The sequence below is a fragment of the Zophobas morio genome, unplaced genomic scaffold, assembly GCF_036711695.1.
Source record: "Zophobas morio isolate AGI-343-1 ecotype UQ-CSIRO unplaced genomic scaffold, CSIRO_AGI_Zmor_V1 ptg000011l, whole genome shotgun sequence".
In the NCBI taxonomy this organism is placed as follows: Eukaryota; Metazoa; Arthropoda; class Insecta; order Coleoptera; family Tenebrionidae; genus Zophobas; species Zophobas morio.
The window spans coordinates 5,741,652-5,764,894 of NW_026972116.1; the positions used below are offsets into that span (position 1 = coordinate 5,741,652).

A 23,243-nucleotide genomic window follows, 5' to 3' on the forward strand; every position below is an offset into this window, starting at 1 on the left:
CCAAACATTTGATAAAGAAAATTACTAGTCTCGAGCTATCTTTGTCTAGCACATAGGTTAGATTCCTCTCTGTCGAACTCCGGGCACAGGTAATTCGCCGTACTTTCTAAAAGTAATAATAGATCTAGTGACTTTAAGGGAACCCGGATTATATGGACATCTGTTTGTAACCTATATAATAATTAACAAAAGAACTAGAATGGTTTTCGTACTACACAGTAGACGCATTAAAGTACGCTTACTTTCCATGGATATAGGGATAGGCAAGAAGAGTGATCCCAATTTAAAATATAGTTAAACTGACGAATATCAAAACAGCTGGTAACAATTATTAATTATATTAATAATGAACGCTAATTCTTAATTCACTTAAAAAAAAAATTGTATGATACTTTCAGATTCATATTATTTATGAACTGTTTTATAATTCGTTGTGCATGTTTGCAATCCATATAGCCAAATTAAAAAATAATAGACGTTTTAAAAAATTACACAAGTTATACTTCTGTAATTTATAGTACAAGAAGTTCAAACAGATTTTAAATTCTGTATGATTATAAATATAGCCTCACCCTCCGCATTAATAACGAAATGACAAATTACAAAGTCATTCGCGTTCAGGTGGTTTCTTCCAACAGAAAACTAATTATGAAGTTTATTGCGTGTTAAGGGTGCAGAACAGTGGTAGCTAAATTGAGAAATGCACAACAAAGCAAAATACATCTAAAAGGAACAATAACCACATAGTTTGTAGAATTTAGCCAAAGCAAGAAAATAATCCCGCAAAACACATCACTAAATAATTAAAGACGTACGTAACACAGACGTCTGTCTCATTCGTACTTAAAAGAGTTGTAAACTCGACCATAGCACCGCAACATTCTTGCCCTGTCCAAAGTACACTAAAATGTTCACCATATGAATTTTTAAAACCTTCTGATTCGATTTTTACCACAGTGCTAAATAAAAGATTTTATGACGTCTCTCCGTTCAATAGATCGATTAAAAAATGCTTTGCTCTTTTTTCGAACTGTTCCATTGAGAAGCACGTTAGCGATAATTAAATATCTGTTATAGCTCTAGGAAAATACGAGTACATGCAAATTTTAATACAGATCCCGTTAGAATTTGTGTTGCGCATACCTAATGAGCGATTTTATTTTACAGAGGACAAGCACGTCGTTGTGGGGCGAATGGATGGGGGTGATGCACGGGGATGAGATAGAATACGTGTTTGGCCATCCTTTGAACATGTCGTTGCAGTTTAACTCGAGGGAACGCGAGCTCAGTTTGAAGATAATGCAAGCCTTTGCCAGATTCGCTGCAACTGGGTAAGTGCTAATTAGAGAGCGCTCGAAGAGCTCAAGAGCTCAATTGGAGGCTTTTAGCTGGGAATCACTCGATACAGTCGAGGCTTTTTTAAATTATTACCTGCGGATTCGTGCTTATTTCATGATGCCGAGCTATTTTCGTTCGGTTCTCCGGTTTTACGACATATTTTTATCCCGGAATCAATAATACTGTTTAAAACACGGAACTTTAATAAATGTTCTATTGGATAACCGGTGATAAATGGGAAGAAATTGGGGTATTATTATTTATCGATTTTACGGAATATCGTTAATTATTTAATCTAAGCGCTCCAGAAATTGTTTATTGTTGAATGAAAGGTTAGTGAAATACTGCCCAAATAACATGAAACAAAACGTTTAAGATTTGGAGATTGTGCAGCTATAATATTACAAACTAGTTGCGTCATCATTAAATCTACAATTCTGGTGACGTTAAATACACGTTTATGACACTTACGGGACCGTTTTCACTTAATAAAATTTTTATTTCTTTGTCTGGTAGAATAAATAAGTTTCTTGACAGTTTTATGGATCTACTGTCTTCAGGTAATCCTTGTACACCGGTTGTTTTATTGTGATGAAAAATTTCAATCATCCTATGAACCTGAATATCTGGCCAGTTATTAGAGATCTAGTTTACTTTTGAAAATGTCTTGTTTATTTATTTGTTTACTTATTTATTTAATAAAAAAAAAACACATTTCTGCTGTACAAATAGAAGCAACTTGAATACCTACGGGCAGAAAATTATCAAGGGCAATTCGTTGATAATATCTTACGCACATGTAAAATAATGACAAAATATTTTAATAATTTTCACGATGTGTTAGTCAAGTTGTAAGTGTTTTTTATTTATTTATTAGAGTTTTAGATGACATCAACCACATAGGGTTTTTAGTCCCCGAAACTTTAATTGTACATAATCACAATAAATTAAGAGAGACAGTTTAAACTAGCTGATAAAATAGGGCGGCTTTATGGAAACAGATGACTTTATCTTCGGCAGCTTGGGTGTGGGCGAGGATATTTTCTAAAGTTCCTTCGAGACTGACTGTGGCGCGATGATCGCTAAACTTGGGGCAACCCTTGAGAAGGTATTGGAAATCTAACATTGAGAGCAAAAAGAAAGGCCTTGTTGGGTCAAACATCCAAGATGTGTCAAGCGAGTATGACCCAAACGAAGACGTGCAAGGTCGATGGAATGTTTTCTAGTATGCTTGTAGGTCATCCATTTTGCTACAGATAGTTTGATCGTCTAAGGGTGGATGTAGTGTTGTTTCAAGAGTTTTGCCATTGTAGCAGAAGCACTTCTTTGATAGTATCTTTAGCATCAGAGGGTGGAGTTTGGGCGACCATAGGGGAGGATGGATTAGTAATTGTACCTTTGGCAGCAATGTCGGCAGTTTCGTTACCTATCAGGCCTTGATGCGAAGGGACCCGGAAGAAGTGCATCCGTTTGCCAGAAGCGGATAATATGGAAAGTTGATCCTGGATTTGGCGAACCAAAGGACATGTGGAGTAGATTTGCTGTATCTTGTGCAAGGCGGCCGAAGAGTCCGTGCAGATGACGAAATTGGGTGAGGCATGAATAAATAGAGATTTCCATCTTAGAGCCATCACAATTGCGAAAAGTTCTGCTGTAAGAGTGGAACTTTCTACTGGTAAACGGTACTTATGTTGAGACGAAGCTGCTGAATTTTTAGCTCCCTCTGTATAAAGAACCAACGGGTGAGGAATACTCTTTAGTTGGTCGGTGAATCTGGTTGAAAGCGTGGTGTTGGGTTGATTATTATCAAACAGAGCAAAGTTGTAGTGAATTTTACTGCGAACCCACGAGTCAAATTGGTTGAGATGCATGGAAAAGAGGGGTGGTATGGAATAGTTCAGTTCTTCTATCAGCAGGGAGAGTCTACGGTAACCTGGCGGGCACCGGGAAGGGTTCAAATATTAACTGGGAGCGGCGGGTAAAAAGGACATTGTGAACTGGGTGGTTGACATGTGCAGCGATTCGTAGATTGTTTTAGAGAAAAAGAAGATTTCTTCGAAAAGAGAGGGAAAGTTCTGGAGTCAGGGTATACGGATTTTGCACAGGCGGTGTGAGGAGAGCTCCAGTCGCTATCTGCAGAGCTGCATTATGAATGGAATTCAGCGGTGCTAGGACGTGCGGTTTAGCGGAGGCATAAGCAATGGAGCCATGATCAAGTTTGGACCGGATTACACTTCGATAAATACGTAAAAGCATATCAGTCTGGCTCCCCATTGGTGACTCGCTAGTGTTTTTAGAAGGCCTAAGCCTTTGTGGCAGGCTTTAATGAGTTCTCGGATGTGGGCTTGCCAAGTGAGTTTCTGGTCAAAAAGGAGGCCTAGATACAAGCTGTAAGTGTGCCGAAGCAACATTAATGAACACATTGTATCACAGGTTCTACATTCAAAATACTTATGAATATGATTGCTAAATTTATAACCCACAGAATGCGGTGTATATGTTTATTCAGCTACCAATGTGGATTGGGGATGCTTGCAGACACAAAAATGTGTCTCTTAAAATGTTTCGAGTGGATTTTACAGGAACAAAATTTCTAGTCCAGTCAAGGAATAGTTTATTTTTTCAAATTCATATTCGTTTGAACAAATGCTTGAATAAAAAATTGATCGAGATTATTTCGATCGAACTTCCCTCGTCCATAAAGTACAGAAATTCAAATCCAACTGTTAATATTATAAGAATTGATTTTTCGAATTTTAGTTTTTATGATAACCCTGCGTGCTACTCATTGATTTTAGGGGAGCTTTTCCATTACAAAATTTTACATATTTGAGTCGAATTTTATGAATTCTGAAGTATGTTTCGACTTGCTTGGACGATTCTGATCGACGTGCTTGCCATATGCAGAACCGACTTAATTGAGGAAAAGGAGACGACTAGGTTAATTTTTCACCTTGCGGCGTTTGTAAATTCAAGAAATTCGTCAAAAAAAAATGACAATTTGGATACATGCATTGTAATACTAATTAATAATAACAGTAATGTATTCCCGAATTTTCGGGAAAATGGAGTGAGTCGTTCTTGATTTATAGGTGTGGCATTTATAAAAAATTGTGAGAGTGAAACAGAGAAATTAAATTTCAGAACATTCGGTTTTGCAGTTCCAGGTTTAATCAATAAAATGATTTCATTAATTTTTTTGAGTCACTATGTGTAAGCAAATCCAAAAAATATGAATGGAATCATAATTCACAGGTATAGACTCATCGTGTTTTGCAAATTTTATATAGAATTTATTCGGCTGAATTTTGTAGTGACGCCATCAATTTTTTGGGAGGATAAGCAAAAATGTTTTGATTAAAAATTTGCCATGCTTATGATAACTTTACTACATCTACATGAATTCAAAGCATTTGTTTGAGCAGATTCAAAATTAATTTGCAAAATGTTGTTTATAATTTTGATTTTTTCCAAAAATCTGGACGTTTCGGGTAAAAATGATTAGACAAATTATGATTAGCGTTTTACCATCTACGTGATATTCATAATACACATATAAAATTGACAACAATCGGTCCAGTAGTTTCGGAGATTATCTATCTAAAATCGTTAGGTACGGACGGCGGACAGACAGACAGAGCGACAAACATATAGACAGACAAAGAGACAGAGAGACAGACAAACAGACGGAAACGGACGGCCCATTTTTTCGTAATCTAGCGGCCATGATTCATCGAGAAAAAAAAGCAAAAGAAGAGTCTGACAAACCTGAAGCAGTAGCAACATTCTAATAGCACCAATGCCAAAATTTGGACTTGAAACTTATACAGCAAATGTCGATGAAATGTAAATCAATTTAACGGATTTACTAATCAAGAATATTACACAACTGTCCATCAGAGGTATACAAATGTGAACAAAAGTACACATGTAGAAAAAATTTTGCTTTGTTTGTCAATTTACGCATCTGGAAAATAACTTGTTACAATAGGAACTTTCCAAAAATGGATATTTGCGTGACCAGCTATCAGCTCTTTGACGAAAGTATCAAAATCATCCACTGTGCAGGTTAGATCTTGCTTAAACGTGATACAAAAAGAGATGAATACACTAAAGTGGTCGCATATGGATTCAAACAAATGTTGCTGAACTGAAGTGGAAAAAGGTTTTATAAAATAAAAGGAAGTATTAGAAAATTTAAAAGTTATGGAAATGATGTGAAAAAAATGTAAACCAATTAAATATACAGAACTTCATGAAACTTTATACGAAAAGTGCGAAATTCAGTTCCAGGGAAGAATTAATTAAAAAACAGTTATAAAGCATCTGTAATAGTAGATTACTTTCAAAACAATACACCCAAACAAGAATGGAATTTTATAAAACTGCAACCAGCATATGAGTTATTAGTCAACACTTAACGAAAATAAACAAATATTTAAATAACTGGCAAAAATCCATGATCTTCAACGGTACGCAACTTCGTCCTAATGTGCTGCAATGGACAATGTTCGAGTCAATTTCACGAATCTTTCTTAATATTCTTCTATGGAGTTCTGCTTGATTTTGAACACGCAGGAAACCGTTATCCTAAAGATCGACATAGGAAACCTAAAAAATTTTCAATAGACCGCATTTGAGGTATACTCCTGACAAACAAAAATGGCAGATCTAACTTCTAAAATCGGCATAGGGTTACCATAAAAATATGAAATTCTGTCAGTTAAGGTAAATAATGTTTATTATCCTTCTATTTATGGATAAACACCTGTACAGGAGCGAAATGAAGATGAGTCAAGCGAAAGGGTATTGAAAACAGGGCTAGACTAGATAGAAGAGACCGACGCGTTTTCCGAATATCATTGTCATTGTGTTATTACATATTTACATGCGTATATGCAAACAGCACTTTAAATGTCATTTGACCATTAGTGAACTCAGCTTACAGATTACTTAGAAAATATGAAATCTCTAAACAATGTTCGCAATGATTTTCCAACTTGATTTCGTTGAAGCTGTTCTCACGAGCTTTAGTCAATTCCTTGAGTCGTTCAGTTTCTGGCAAATTTAAACATTGTACTCCTTGTGCGTATTATGCTATTAATTGTCCTATAGGTGCGTGCTTTACAGATATTTTGATTCCGAAAAATGTTTAAAATTTCACGCTTAGATAAGCATCCAACGAAGTTGTGGGCATTTTTTTCGTATTTTAATAATAATAACATTAATATTAATAATAATAATAATGATTTATTTTCTAACAGAACAATGCACCACATGAGACAACAATTTGAAAACATATGACTCACAGTCGACTTAAATATAAATTAACTGCATTTTGCGTAGAGTTAAAAATATCTATTATAGATATTTTTAACTGTACGCTATCAATATAATATTGTTAGTAGATTGTTAACAACGGTCACAACTTTGTTTACTACAGAACTATTGAAACCCAGATTACTTTTCCTAAACGGACATACAATTATTAAATCATGATTTCTACTAGGAATTAAAGGCATTTAGAAATTAAAAAGCGACAAAAAATGTGGGCATTCTAGCTGATTTTTGAAGAGTTTAAAACCCAAACCGTATCTTCAAAGTTCCCATTTCAATCCAGTTACGTCTCTCTTCGTGGTTGTATTGAGATTTGTTTAGCCCCACTTTAAAAATTAATACTTATATTATCCTTTGTACCCTTTCGATTCTTGTTATGTGTATTTCATAAAACGAAAACCGTATAATAATGCTGTACTGAGACAGACCTAAATAAAGTAATAAATAGTTTATGAATAGCAGCAATACGAGGTAAGCGCCAAATATTCTGGGCCTAACCAAGAAAGCGACAGGACGCAAAAAAATTAAATATATATATATCAACATAAACACTGTTAACTTCAATATATTTAAAATTACCTTTAACTAACAGCTCTATCCCTTTAAAAAAATAATTTTAATTTTTATCACTAAAATGATGTAGTACTGCCGATTGCACCTCTTTATCCGTCCCAAACGATTTCCCCGCAAGTCTTTTTTTAACTTAGAGAATAATAATCGTTCGAAGCTAAGTCAGTACTGTAGGATGAGTGATCGAGTTACTCGAAGTCTGGGACCAGGATGACTACCCTGAAGAACTCCAGATGGTATAAGGAGGGGGATCGGATAGAAATTCCTTTAAAGAATATGGTTGGTAGCTGACCATAAATACCTAGATACTACATTTTTTTCATTAGAAGGGTGTGGTTTACACGATCGAAAGCCGCGCTAAGTTTAATTAGACCTTCGTCAAAAGCATCGGTAATAAATTCAATATAATATACATACATATAGCAAAGATTTGTAACTGTGCTTCTGCCAGGAAGAAACCCATGTTGACACGGTGAAAGGATATTTATTATATATATAACCTAATAAGTTGTTCATTAATAATTGATTCTAATCCTTTACATAGATATGGAATTTGTCACTAGCCATAACACTGCATTTTATATGCTTTTGATATTTTAATGCAGTTAAATAATTTCCAATGAGTATCTGTTTATAGTGGTCACTAGGTCGCAAGTCAGTTCTTACTTATTAGTTTCAGGTAGGCGAAATTTGTTGGAAAACTTTTGTAATATACATTAGTTACTCGAGATAATTTTAATTTTAATAATGTTTCAAGATCATAAAATTGTAATTGATCTGAAAATAGTAACTGACTATTTTCTGTAGGATAAAATAATTCTGTTTGAATTGATTAATACCAAATATGTTTTAAGGGAAGAATAAGATGGAGGAGTATTAATTATTCTAATTTTAAACCACATAATGGCTATTCTGTTATTTAGATATTAATTTAAAGTCTTATCCTGTTGAAATGTAATGTTTAACATATTGCATAAAATTAACATTTTGTTTACAGTTTGGGGCCTTATGACTGATATTATAATGAATATATGAAGGTGGTATCATAGCCATAACACCTGAATGACGAAGTGTAACTATGTATGTATGTAACTGTTTATTTCTTTCCCATTCGGGACTTGAAAGAAGTCCGGTTTACATTTTTCCCTTAATATATCTATATATGTACAAATATATATCAATTAAACATATTTTAACTTAAACTAATATTCTTTCTCGAAATGCTTCCTTATTTTCGTTTCTTTTCTAATATCATTTTCATCCATTCCAGACCATCACCTGTTTCGTTCAATAGCTCATTCCTATCTTTCTCGACTTCCCGTAACTCTTCACAATCCTTTAGCCAGTGTTCAATCGTCTCCGGAAATTCCCTACATAATCCGCATCTTCTATCCTCTTCCTCTTTCCAGTAACAGTTTTCTCCTTCTTCATTTCCCACCCTAAATCTGGCTATTGTCTTTCTGTCTTCATTCTTTCTCCCTCTTATTAGATACTCCGGTAATTTTAGACCTCCTATTATTTCTCCATATTTTGGATTATATCTGGACTCTGCTATTTTTTTCCTTTGCTCTTTTCTTTGTAACTCTTCATCTAGATTTAAAATTTCCTTCCTGGGCTCTGCTCCCTCTATCCTTTTTCTCTCTACTTCTTCTGCCGTTAGACCTCTTACTTCGTAAAATTCTCTTCTTTCTTCCGCTGTCTTCTTATAATTTACCCTTATCTCTTCCCACATTTCTTTCATTATTTTGCATTCAACGTTCTGCCTGATCTTCTCTTCAAATTTCATTGCCCTTCGTGCTGCTTCTATTCTTAGTTTTTCTCTCTTCGTTTCCTCTAATACAATGTACTCTGGTGTCTCTTTTTCCAACCCTAACGTCCATTTCAAATACTTTGCCTGTACTCGTTCTAGACTCTCCCTTTCCTTCCATCCCCAGATTTCAGCACCATACATAATAACACTTTTTATTAAGCTGTCGAAGAGCCATATTCTTCTAACGAAATCGTTCTTCAACCTTCTCTCTGCCAGTCCCCATACCGCCTTCAACAATCTATTTGCCTTCTTTACTGTATTTTCCAAATGTTGGGTTCTTCTTCCATTTCTTTGAAATGTATACCCTAAATATTTAAACGTCGCTACTTCTTCTATCGTCTTTTCTTCCCATTGCCAAACCTCTTTCTTACTTCTCCCTACCGCCTTTCTGAAAACCATCATTTTCGTTTTTTCTACATTCATTTGCAGTTCTCTCCTTCTTACAAATGTTTGTAGGGTTTTCATCATCTCTCTTATTTCTTTACCCGTTTTTGCCAGTAGGACGATATCGTCTGCATACTGTAGTGACCAGATTTTTGTTTTCCCTAAAGTGACCCCTCCCATCTGTGCCTTCCTAAGATTTTCTTCTAATTTTGCTATATACAAGGAAAAGAGCGTTGGACTTAATGGACATCCTTGCCTAACTCCTTTCTTCGTCCAGAAATTCATCGACGTTTCTCCATTAACTCTGATTCTATTTTCTGTCTCTCTGTAGATTTCTCTAATTCTCTCTATTAGTGTTTTACTGATGCCCATGTCTTTCATTATCTGCCATAGTCTTTCCCTATTAACCATATCAAAAGCCGCTTTCAAATCTACAAAGAGCGCGTATACCTTTCCTCCTTTTTCGTTTAATTCCCTCCTTACTATGTGATCCAGGGTCGCTATGCATTCGATTGTTCCTCTTCCCTTTCTAAATCCCATTTGCACCTCTGGTAGCAGTTGTTTTTCCTCTATATCCCTTTCCAACTTATGTTGTAAAATGGAACTGTAGATCTTGTAAGTTGTATTCAACAACGTAATTCCTCTATAGTTTTCTACTTTTTCTCTGTTTCCTTTCTTGTGCAGGGGACTGATTAACCCCACTCTCCATTCTTCTGGTAACCCTTCTCCTTTCCAGATCTTATCTAACATTTTCGTGAGTCCCTCAACTATATTCTCTGTTGCGTAAATCCAGTGTTCGTTCTGAATGCCGTCTATTCCTGCAGCTTTTCCTTTCTTCATTTTCCCTATTACTCTTATCACCTCTTCCTTCCCTATTTCTTCCCTTTCTTCTATTGTGCCTGTTTCCTGTCTATTTACTTCTGTCTTCTGTTCTTCGTTAGTTTCTGCGCCTTCTAAAATTCTTATAAAATATTCCCGCCATTCTTCTATCTTGATGTTCTTACTTGGTCCCGTTTTTATCTTCCTTTCTTGGTTTATATATTTCCATGCTTCCGCTTCCGTTCTTATATCCTTTAATTTCTGGTCTTCTTCATCCTGTTTCTTTGCTTTCTTCTCTTTTATTAATTTCTTATAGTCCTTAATTTCTTTTCTATATTCCTTTTCATTACCTCTGTTCTTTAGCCATCGTCTCAATTTCCTTCTTACTTCTATTTTCTTCTGCCAGCATTCTTCGTCCCACCATGAAATTCCCCTCTTTTCTATTCCTCCCATTTTGATAACCTTCTTACGAGATGCCTTCCCCATCTCTACTTTTAGTTTTCTGGCCATCTCTTCCACTGTTCCTCCTCCTGTATTGTACTCTCTCAGTTTTCTTCTATATTCTTCAATCGACTTCTCATTCCATTCGTATATCTCTTTTTCTCTTCTGTTCTCTAACTCTTCCTTCTTAGTCTTTTCCACCTGTGTAATTGTTGGTAGGTGATCTGAGTCACTCCTTATTCCAACCTCCATATCTCTGATGCCATGGTCCGCTATTTCATTACAGATAACATAATCTATAACTGATCTCCCTTGCCCCCCTATATATGTGTATTCACCCTCTTTGGCACCTTCTGTATTCCCATTCAGTATTTTCCATCCCTTTTCCTCTACCAACTCCAACAGTTTCTTTCCTTCTTTGTTCTCTGTTCGGTCTTTTGATTTCCTTTTTCCCTCATCCTTTTCCTTGTCCCACTCCCATTCAGCTCCCTTGTTTCCAATTCTAGCATTGAAATCCCCGCCTACCACCAAGCAATATTTTTCATCTATTTCATAATTTATTTCATCTAAATCTCTACTGGTCTTTTTTACGTTCTGACTGTATACTGTCATTATCCTCCAACTATTGTCCCCTATTTTAATTCTTCTCTCTTGTATTCCTTCAACTGATTTAATTCTCTCTTCCTCTATTTCTTCTACATCTTCCTTAATGCCTGTTATTATTCCACCCTTTGCTCTTCCCCTCTTCTTGCTTCTTTTCGCATGTTCGGATTTCCATCTATATTCTTTTGGCAATTTATTTCTAGTATTTTCCCAGTTTTTTTCTTCTACCCAAGTCTCAACCAAGCCCACCACCTCGAATTTCCTTATATAATCCCAAAAGTCTTTATCTTTATTCTTCAACCCACATATGTTCCAAAAAATAATACTTATTCTATCCTTTTCTTCGTCCAAGGTTTCTTTTGTATTTTCAGTTTCTCCTGATTTCTTTCTTTGTTCGATTTTCTTTTTTCTTCCCTTTTCTTTTTCTTGTTCATATTCCTTTTCCGTAGTAAATGTCATCATCGTTCCTTCCTTTTCAATTTCTGCTAGTTTTTTGAGTCTTCTCTTATCTTATCTTCTATAAGTTTATCTTCTTTTTTGCTCCACTTCCATAATTTCCCTTCTACTTCAACTTTTTGAAATTTAACTTTCACAGAGATTCCGTGTTCTCTCTCCTTCTTTGCAAACTCTCGTATTTTCTTTTGAATTATCCTTTCTTTCACAGTGTAATCTGGGTTAATATATATTTCCTGTCCTTTTGGTCTGTTCTTTAACACACTTTTCTTTTTTAGAATTTCCATTTTGTCATTCCAGTTTTTTGTTTCAATAATGCATATCTTTTCGCCTACTTTATATGCCTTTGTCACCTCTATTTGTAGTCCAATTTCCTTTTCAATCATATTTTGTATTGCTTCTTTTAATATTTCTTCATTATCTGTATTTATTTTTATTCCAGTTATTACTAGATTATTCCTTCTTTTGTCTCTTTCTAAGGTTTCCAGTCTTTCTTCCATTTCAGCTAGTTTGTCCCTTAATTCGTTTTTCTCCTTTATCCAACTTTCTTCCTTCTTCTCTATTTCTTGTCTCAGGTTTTGTATTTCTTCCTTGTTTTCTCGGGTTTCTGTTCTTAGATCTGTTAAGTCTTTCTTTAAATCATAAATACCATCCCTTATTTCTTTCTTATTTTCTTCCATCTCCTTTTTTAGGTCTCTCTTCATTTCCGCTAACAACTTTTTTATGTCTTCCATGTCTTGCTTTTTGAGTGGGGTGATTTTTGTTGGTGACCTGCTTGTTACCTTACTTTTTTGGAAAGCTTTATCTTCCAGTGACGTATCGTGGTCTGGTTGGCTCCTTTTACGGCTTCTACTTTCTTTCCTGTACTTTCCTTCCTCTGTCATTTGATAATAATTTACTGTATATGGACATTTACTTGTGCCTATCTGAATTTCCTTAAGCCGTCCCTGTCGTAACAGTGTATCTTATCTTCAGTGCCGGCGATAAGGTCGTCCTCCCAATCGACTTGTCGGAGAGGATGACCTTCTCCGGCGACAACACAACGTCTCTTGTTTCTTTTCGTGCACTTCTTACCTCGTTTTTGCTTCAAACTCTGCAACTGCCCGGGTGTGCCACACTATTATCACACCTCGGCTCAACTATTGTTCATACACCAAACCGACAATATTCTTGTTGTCAACAAACGTGCAATTCTGCTTTTCCAAGCGGAGCTCCTCTCACACGCACGTTTCTGTTGCTATGCCAGGACCGGACTCCCTTAACTATTAAGGAGACTAAATGCGACCTAAATCGTCTGCTGGATCTCTACTGTCGCATTCTCTGAAATTATAGTTAGCATGCTTTATAATTAGAACCGTAATTTCTTCTATACAGGGCGATGGCATCGCAAGTGCATGTGCTAGACACCGGTCTCGAATAAAATCTCGAAAAATCATCCAAAAAATGACCAGCCATAGTGTTGAGTGCAAGTTTTCAAAATGCGAAGAATATTACAATAAACGTTGTCTGCAAGTACTGATTAATAGGGGAAAAAGTTTGATATTGTAATGGAAAATGTTATGTTATGTGAAGAACACTGTCGGCAAATAAATAAGTTTGAAGACACCTTAAAGAGGAAAACAAACTGTTGAATAATAGTATCCAACTTTTAAGAGATGATATTGTAAAATTACAAGGTGAAATAGAAAATTATAAGAAGTCTGGTGGTAAAGAAATATACCTACTCCCCACAAGAATTATCGCACCTTCCTCAAAATTTTGTATATTTCCAATTTGAATATATTTAAAACAAACATATCGGTCGAAATCACATTAAATATTGTAATTATTTGGCATTGTCTTGCATACATTTTTCCCTAATATATGTCTATGGTAGGTACATCTAGTCTGGGTTTATTTACAAACGATTGAAAGAAAACACACACATGAGGTTAAGCTATTATTCTGGAAATAAATGTTATAATAATTATGAAAGGAACTGTAAGAAATATACAAGTCGGTTATGGTAGAAAATCAATTAACGGATGTGAACCTTAATGGTGAAATTTAAGTTTATTATGTACATAATCTAAATCCAATACCATGTAATGTCATTGTAGATGTATGGTGAAAAGAATAATTTTTAGAAGAAAATGTTGGTCAAGAATGAGGTCACAACTGTAGTACACGCACTGACTTAAAACATGTACATGTATACAATTATTATTAAATAGAATCTTATCATTTAAAAACACCGTAAAGACAATTATTATTGTTTTTTTGTTTCCTCATCGTTCAATCCATCTACAAATGAATAAATACTATACATTTAACATTATGAAAAATTTTTATGGCAACGCAATAAATACAAGGAAATGAGAGCACACATAAACGGTAGAGCACCCGCTTGGAAGCGCGGAGACGTAGTTCTAGGTTCTCGGTGCCAAATAACTTTTTCTCACTTACAAAATTTATAATCTTGAAAATCGTACGACACGTATACAGGCCAATAAGTCAATAGAATTTAGGACTGTTATCGCAGCAACCAAAAATTTCCTTTAAAATTTTTGTCGCCTTGCTAACCTAACCGAAATTAATAAGAGGAATTTTTTTTACATAATCCCAACTGGGATAAAATTTATTGTTGATTTAAATAAAATACACAATAATTGTAGTTATTAATGCCATTTTTGATAGAACAGTCTGTGGTATTAGCGTGGATTTAAATAAAATGACTCAAATGAGGGCTGTTTGTGTCTTGTACGATTTTCTTACCCTCGTGCATTGATTGATATCCTGAAATTTTTTTCTCATGCATTTCAAAAACGCAATTAGCCCTCGTGTTCCGCTTGGGCTAATTAATACGTTTTTGAAATTGTATTAATTAGCCCGAGTGGGACACGAGGGCTAATTACGTTTTTGAAATGCACTCGGGGTACTATAAGTGAAAACACAAAATAAACGGCTGATAGCTTTTTCATCAATTATTAAAAAAAGTGTGAAACGAAGTTTTAACAATTTTACTCTGAAATGTACTCTAAAATACTATAAATTAAAATTGTACGTAGTACTAACAGCGACATCAATACGCTATCAAAAATTATTACACTGAATCAAGAGCATTGAAAATTTTATTTTGCAAAATTACCAACTAAACCATCACACATTTTTATGCATAAGCGAGTTATAGGCTACATAAAGCACCTCAAAAACATTACAAAGAAAAATAATTGTGATAAAAGTCATAGAGGATTCATAAACCACGAGTACAGGACAATATTGTTTTATAAAATTTGAATAATGTTAACTATACAATGTAATGAGCGCACGTCATCAAATTGTTGGTGTGGAAGATTAGACACACTTTTTTTACTCTTTTACCATCTACCTCATACTCTTAAATACACATAAAAATTGAGTAGCGATCTGGTAGTTTGGAAGATTATCTGTCTAATAAAAGTGGACACAAACAGACAAACAGAAACGAGACACTTATATTTTCGTACGCTAGATGTAAACGTCGAGAAAACGTAAAAGAAAGGAAATTCGTTCCATGGACCATATTGCAATATTTGTTTAGCTTACGCTCGAGAAGAAAAAACTGATCCAAACTGATTTTGACAGAACTTCCCTGTCTCAAAACAGAGTTGGTTCTGCATTCATGTTAGGACGTACCTTACTTCAGCAACGATTTATTCATTATTTTTTCGGAAGAATAACTATCTCCCACCCTAGTAGAGTCGAAATATAGAAAAAACACATTAAAAATCGAATGGGGCAAAACCGCCATAAGCCGCCCTCGATACGAAGGCACTGAGCCACCTTGTAAACAGAGTTGGAAAAACGTTCGAATAAAAACGACGTAAACACTTTCAGTTTCAATTAGAAGTAACACCGACTTTTTGCTGCTTATCATTGGTTCATTCATTTATTCATTCATCGTTAAAGGTCAGTGCGAAATTTTTTTGGTAATGGTTCATGATGATCAACCTTTGATTCTGACGGATGTTTGGTCCTTGCCACAACGATTTTACATTGTTTATTGGAACAAAAATAAGAGCAACTTAGAATGCTACTACCTTTTTACAAGAAATATTGAAAATGTTGTCCTTGACTAGCCATACAGGCGTCAGAGCGTCGCAAGATGTTTATTGTAAAAAAACACCGGAGTAGCGGCTGCCACTTTCACTTGTTGAAGCTCTTCGATAATTTCTGGACACTGTTGAGTTCCACAAACTAACTGTTGTTTCATCCAACCGATACACATTTATCGAAAACCGTCTCTTGAAATCGTACTTGTTGACGAGCATGTGGAGTTTCATCGGACAAAAAGTGAGTTACACAATGTGGACAATCAGTGGGCTCCAAACCCTGTCAACATGGTATGGATGTGGCCGTGTTTTTTTAATGTAGCACTACAAGCTGTGAAAATCCAACTTCTTCTTTCTGTCCTATCACGGCCACGATCGTGAGTTTGAGGTTGAAGGTACCATGATCTCGGAGAACCTGTACCACTAATGCACATGTTCGCGCACAGTTATTACCATATCGACACACTCTGCATGGGAAAACTGCACCGTCTGTCTGTCCGTCTGTCCGTCCGTCTGTCCGTCTGTCCGTCCGTCTGTCCGTCTGTCCGTCTGTTGTCCGGGATTTTTATTAGACAGATAATCTCCGAAAGTACTCGACCGATTGTTGTGAAATTTTGTACTTATATTAAGAATATCATGTAGATGGTAAAACGCTAACCAAAATTTGTCTAATCATCCCCACCACTAAAGCGATGACGTCACTTCAAAATTGTACATAGTAAATGGGTTTTCAATTGTATAAAATAACATAGTCCTACACATGTAGTTTACAACTCTGAATCGACTTTTCACCCGAAACGTCCAGATTTTTGGAAAAAAAATCAAAATTATAAAACAACATTTTGAAATTTATTTTTAATCTGCTAACCAGAATGCTTTGAAATGTTGCAGATGTTTTAAGGCTATAAAGAGCATCATAAATCTTTAGTCAAAAAATATTTGCTTATCCCCTCCAAAAACTTGATGACGTCAGCTCAAAAGTTTGTGGAATAAATCATATCTAAAATGTACAAAATATGATGAGTCTGTACTTGTGATCTATCACTCCATTCATATTTTTTGTATTTGCATATACAGGATGACTCAAAAAAATTAATGAATGCGTAAATTTATTTTACTGATTTACTCAGAAACTACAAAACCGAATGCTTTGAAATCTTGCAGATGTTTTAATGTTATAATGAGTATAATAAATGTTTAGTCAAAATATATTTGCTTATCCCCTCCAAAAAATTGATGACGTCAGCTCGAAAGTTTGCCGAATAAATCCTATCTAAACTGTAAAAATATGACGAGTCTGTACTTGTAATTTATCAATCCATTCATATTTTTTGGATTTGCATATACAGGGTGACTCAAAAAAATTAATGAATGCGTAAATATATTTTATTGATTTAATCAGGAACTACAAAACCGAATGCTCTGAAATCTTGCAGATGTTTTAAGGTCATAAGGAGCATAATAAATGTTTAGTCAAAATATATTTGCTTATCCCCTCCAAAAACTTGATGACGTCAGCTCGAAAGTTTGCCGAATAAATCATATCTAAAATGTACAAAATATGATCAGTCTGTACTTGTGATCTATCACTCCATTCATATTTTTTGGATTTGCATATACAGGGTGATTCAAAAAAATAAATGAAAGCGTAAATTTATTTTACTGACTTACTCAGGAACTACAAAACCGAATGCTTCGAAATCTTGAAGATATTTTAAAATTATCATAGGCATGGTAAATTTTTGATCAAAATGTATTTGGTCGTCCCCCCTAAAAAATTTATGACGTCACCACAAAATTTTGCTGAATAAATCCTATCTAAAATGTACAAAAAGTCTCTTCTTGTGATTTATCATTCCATTCAAATTTTTTCGATTTGCATATACAGGGTGACTCAAAAAAATTAATGAATGCGTAAATTTATTTTATTGATTTAATCAGGAACTACAAAACCGAATGCTTTGAAATCTTGCAGATGTTTTAAGGTTATAAAGAGCATAATCAATTTTTAGTCAAAATATATTTGGTTATCTTCTACAAAAAACTGATGACGTCAGCTCAAAAGTTTGCCGAATAAATCGTATCTAAAATGTACAAAATATGATGAGTCTGTACTTGTGATTTATTATTCCATTCATATTTTTGGATTTGCATATGCAGGGTGACTCAAAAAAATTAATGAATGCGTGAATTTATTCTATCGATTTAATCAGGAATTACAAAACCGGATGCTTTGAAATCTTGGGAATATTTTAAAGTTATTATAAGCATGGTAAACTTTTGTTCAAAATGTATTTGTTCATCCCTCCTAAAAAAATTGATGACGTCACCCTTAAATTTTGCTGAATAAATCCTATCTAAAATGCAAAAAATATGATGAGTTTGTACTTGTGATTTATCATTCCATTCATATTTTTTAGACTTTCTTAAGAGGTGGTTCAAAAAAATTAATGAAGTCAATTTATTTTATTGATTAAATTAAAGGCAACACTTATTATTAGTATTACACCCCAACCAACCCAATTTGGTAGACACAAAATTTGTTAAAGGAAAAACTCGGTTGAAACATAAGGGTAGCACGCTTATTTACATCGACTTTAACATTACAGACCTGCATTTGTTTTATGCGCTCACTTGGTTCCGCGAATGTGGAATAGACATGTTTATAATCAACCAATTGTGAATTTCACCGTCAAGAATTAAAATAAAACCCAATGTCTTATATAATAAGCAGAAGTCGAAGCAATAAAACCGATGGTCGTTTTGTTTACAGTTTCTCTGTTTGACTCTCAGGTATGCTGTAACGCTTGTCATCTTAAATTAAGAATGTTTATACATAAACGATTTTCAGTTGCCCCTCATATTACTAGACAGCGGATTTCTGTCGGGCTACGTCACGATTATAGGGGGGGACGTGCTGGATCGCCGGGTGATAGATAATCACTGAATTTAATCGGTACTAATTCCATAAATATAATTAACGATTTATTAATCAAACGGCTAAGTAAATGAGAACGAGAATTAACAGCAGAGTGCAACGAAACAGCGTTATTCTAATCTCAAATAAACGAAGTGCAGTCCGCAACCGCAATGAATTCGCATCCCGTACGAGCCGTACCGAGTTTGGCCTTGCCTAGCCCGACAGAAATCCGCTCTCTAGATTATTTTATTGGTTATAAGAAATCAATATTCAAAACGACCCAATTCATTTTCCCGAAAATTTGGGAATACAATAATTTTATTCTTAGTATTACACTACATCTATCCCAACTGATATACGTGTCCTTGCAAAAATGTTGATGACGTCATCACAATTTTTTTTTAAATTCCCACTACAAAAATGTAATGAGAAAAAAAAAACACAATAGGCATGCAGTCGTTAAGTTTCCGACAGCGAGGGAAGTACTGTCTAAACTCTTTAGACCAATTTTTTTTGCATGTATTTCGCAATCATCTTGTATAAAAATTGGTCAAAATGCCGCCTGCTTCAATTCGCCGGACTGTTGAAGTTTGTTTCCTCTCATTCATAGCCGGATTTTGACGAACTGTTTCAGCCACAGCATTTACACGTGCAGTTAGTTCTTCCATAGAATTCGTGGAGGTCTGCTTTTTATGTCCCCATAAAAAAATCACAAGGAGTTAAGTCTGGGGACCGAAGAGGCCACAACACTGGTACATTGCCAAAAATCCAACCCTATTCGTGAAGAATTTGCCATACAAATGCTAATCGACAAACGATGATACTGGGCCCTTAGGCAACAACATCCTAAATTTCGGGTTTCAGCTCCAGTACCCGATATGTGCGGTCACGGCTGCAGTTGTGATCGGGGGTCTGAAATTTGATCGAAGGTCTGAAATTTCGGGGGCCCGAAATCACATAGGTCACTGCTGCAGTAAACGTGTGTCCAGCGTATGTATATACAAAAGTATCGTATCCGTATCTTCTACGTTGGAATAAATCATTGTACCACCTATTGCACGGAGAGAACTACCCGAACGTTGTGAGAATTCACTGTTAACTGTAGATTTGTAATCAAATCACAAAGCACTTAGTCGTTTTTGCGGCAAAAATTTTCGCCAAGTGTTTAGCCAAAAAACCTCTCTGTGTACACGAAAATGAATGTGTTTTGATACACTGACCAGCTCGTCAAAACGGAGGGGGGAAAACGACCAGAAACGTGTTATATAGCAAAGTTTTATAATTATATTGATAAATTCTACTAAATACCAGTTAAATTTTTTGCACTCAATTTGATAACAAGCTGAATAAATGAGTATAAACTTGATTGTATAAAGAACCAACAAATTTACGTTTGCTCAACTGGCACTATCTCAAGCATCTGAATATTTATATTTTTTAGATTAAATCGCTGCTTTAATAATCGTACTAAATAAAGTCCTCCATCATTTAGGGGAACATGAACGTATTACATATATTTAACAATCCAATACCTAACAGTCATTTCACGTTTTTTTTGTTTTGTGTCAAGGTAGGAAATGCATACAAAAGAAACTTCCATAATGTACGCATGCAATATGAAGAATGAATTATTTTTTGTGTAACTCTCTTCTGTTCTAAATTATAACTAACGTGCACATATATTTTGTAAATGTCAACTGCTAATAATACTATGTTATTATAAAAGTTTAATCATATGGATCGGGGATGATATAATATTTAACTAAACGAGCATGATAACACTTTTTTCTAGATGTTTGCGTTTGATCTTACAAAAACACAGTTCAAACCTCAAAAAACAAATAATTTCTAAAAAAATTTCAATAATCGCATTTGTTAGATCAAAATTGTATTTATATTATTTTGCATTTTAATTCATTCCCTTACTTCAGCGACTAGAACTTCTAATTAAATTGTTTTGAAATTGAAAATCCACTATTACGATTATAAGACAATATTTTTTAACGTTTAAAACAGAGCTAAAGGCCGAGAGACGAAAACAAATTCGTCTTTATTCAGGAATCTTTGGTTAGAAAATCATCGTCACGTGTCTCTTCTTCTACAAGTTATCAAATCACAAGGAAGATGATTTAATGTTTTTTCTTTAAACTTGACTTTACCTTCCTCCATTTAAAAAATGTTTCAGGAATAAGATTTATTAGCTTAACAGATCGACTTGTTTGGCATTTATCACCCGCCAGCTCTGCTTAGAAACTTACTGAGTTAATTTTTCAAAATTTCACTCCGCACCTCGTGCGCGACTGTCAGCTTAAAAGCTTTATTATAAAAGCAAATATTTGCATATCTCAAATTAACACAACATTAGCAAGTGTTCAGCTGTAAGCAGCTTATACAGTCAAAATCCGATAAACCAACAAAGAATTAAGTCCCAAGCTTCGGAACAGTCTAGCAAAGCCAGAATTTTCCGCATAGTGTTAAATTAACGAGCGATATTTATTCAGATCGAAATAAAATATCTGCCGTGGCAGTATTATAGATATGACGTGTGTCTGACCACCTTCCAAAGCAGAGATAACGCAAATTCGTACCCGAGGCTAACCGCAAATGTCCTACCTGTTGCACAATATGCACTGACCAAAGCTGGTATTCCGACTCGAGCAAACAGTAGTCGTTTTAATTGATTGTTATTTGTTAAAATGAAACAAGTTTGTTTTTTGATGAATAAACAGCTGCCGTGATTTTAAGAGTTCGTATTTAGAAAACTGCACCAAATGTAATAACTCCCTGTGTGGATTTTTTTTTATTCGGTTTATTAACAGAGTAGGTGAGTAATATTTCAAGTTTTTGTCAATAGCATAACGAATTTAATTACGGTAGAAGCTTCTACGAATATCTAAGTAGGATACGATAAAAGACTCTATCACATAAATTAATTAAATTAATTAAAATAAAGCTGTAGATGTCTGCTCTAAAAGAAGTATAAAAAAATATGCAGAGCGTGACCAAACCACGTAATACTGTAGGGCAGCTTTCTCCTCATAGAATGAAGGTTTATTATTTCAAAACATGATATTGTGTGCAAACAAATTGTTATTTACGATTCTAACTTAAAGCACTAGTACCGGCTGATCTAAGTGTCATGGGCAACTAGAGCAGAAATTTAAAATATTACCCTATACAGTTCTTAATGAGGTTACATTAATTATAGGAAGACACTAATAATAATTTTATATCATGGATTTAGAAGTTACAAATTTCAGTGAACAACAAATTCTCATGATTTAAATGTATACTTAGTTAAATATTCCTTCATTTAATGTATATGTATGTATATGTAACTATTTTTACGAACTATAATTTAATATAATAACTTTAAAATGGACCCAAATTTAATAATAATTAAGTACATTAGCTTAATATTTATCTAGGTATTCAAGATCTGCAAAAGTGTTTTTATTATTTTTAGTGATCAGAACTGATCCATAAGCATATCGACGTACAGTTACCGTCTTTACAAACTCAGATATTTTGACAAAACTAAACGAACAAACTACAACTTTGGCTGTGTGTGTGGGGGGGGGGGGAGATTTGATATTATTTAAATCAAAATAAATGAGTGCCATAGAACACAAAATTTACTGCAAAAATAATAACTGAAGACTCCACAAAAAAAAAGAAGTAAACTTAGTGTTTTGTTGCCGCACCTTTAGATACTTTTCAGTCGTTTTAGCACTGAGAAAATCACCTGCTCTACGTTTTTCACATGTGCCATGTATCTGAGATGCTCTGGATCAGGAATTTTCGCTGGCCATGGTAATGTTGGCACTTCCTTGGATTGTAAAAAGATTCGAATTACATGCGCTTGGTCGATGGGGCAATTATCGTGTTGTAATATAAAATTATCGCCAAAAACGAGGAAAATTGAAAGTAGCATAGTTAGTAGTACATTAAATGATACTTCTGGACTAGGGTGTTTGGCACACGAAAAAATCGGCGAAAAACGATTAAAAAAAGGCCCTACAATCTTTCAAAAATCACTAATCGTCACCTTAGAACTGGTTTGCCGCATATCCAGATCGCGTCCGAGGGATTTTCGCCTCTACTGTTTGGTGCAGATTTGCCGCATGTCGCACCTGGGCGAAGCGAAACATAGTTTAGATTCAGTGCTGATTTGCCGCATGTCCAAGCAGAAATCGATACAGTACCGTTATCCGTTTTTACGTACTTCCTTGCTGTTTTGCTTTTCAGCGTTAGGTTTGGGGTTGGGAAAGAAATCGTATTCAACTTCACGCGTAGAACAATAAGAATAATGTGAAATAAATAAAAAAGAGACTTAACAATTTTGATGAATCTAAAATAAAAAAAAAACAACTGTAATTTGTGCAACTCTTTTTCTGTTGTTATAGATGTTACAAATATTTTCGATTTTTTTTTTTTAAGAAAGATTGAGTTTCAAATTATTAGATTCGAAATTTTACAAATTTAAATTTCAAATAGA

General features: G+C 34.6%; 1 protein-coding gene across 1 annotated transcript in view; it reads left to right on the plus strand.

The window, feature by feature from the left end:
- LOC135126709 (acetylcholinesterase) overlaps window positions 1–23,243 on the plus strand; it is a 215,848-nt gene that overhangs the window by 153,961 nt on the left and 38,644 nt on the right. The window contains exon 5 of the mRNA XM_064052808.1: window positions 1,168–1,331. Within this exon, the coding sequence (XP_063908878.1) occupies window positions 1,168–1,331 (164 nt within the window). The remainder of the gene's footprint in view (window positions 1–1,167; window positions 1,332–23,243) is intronic.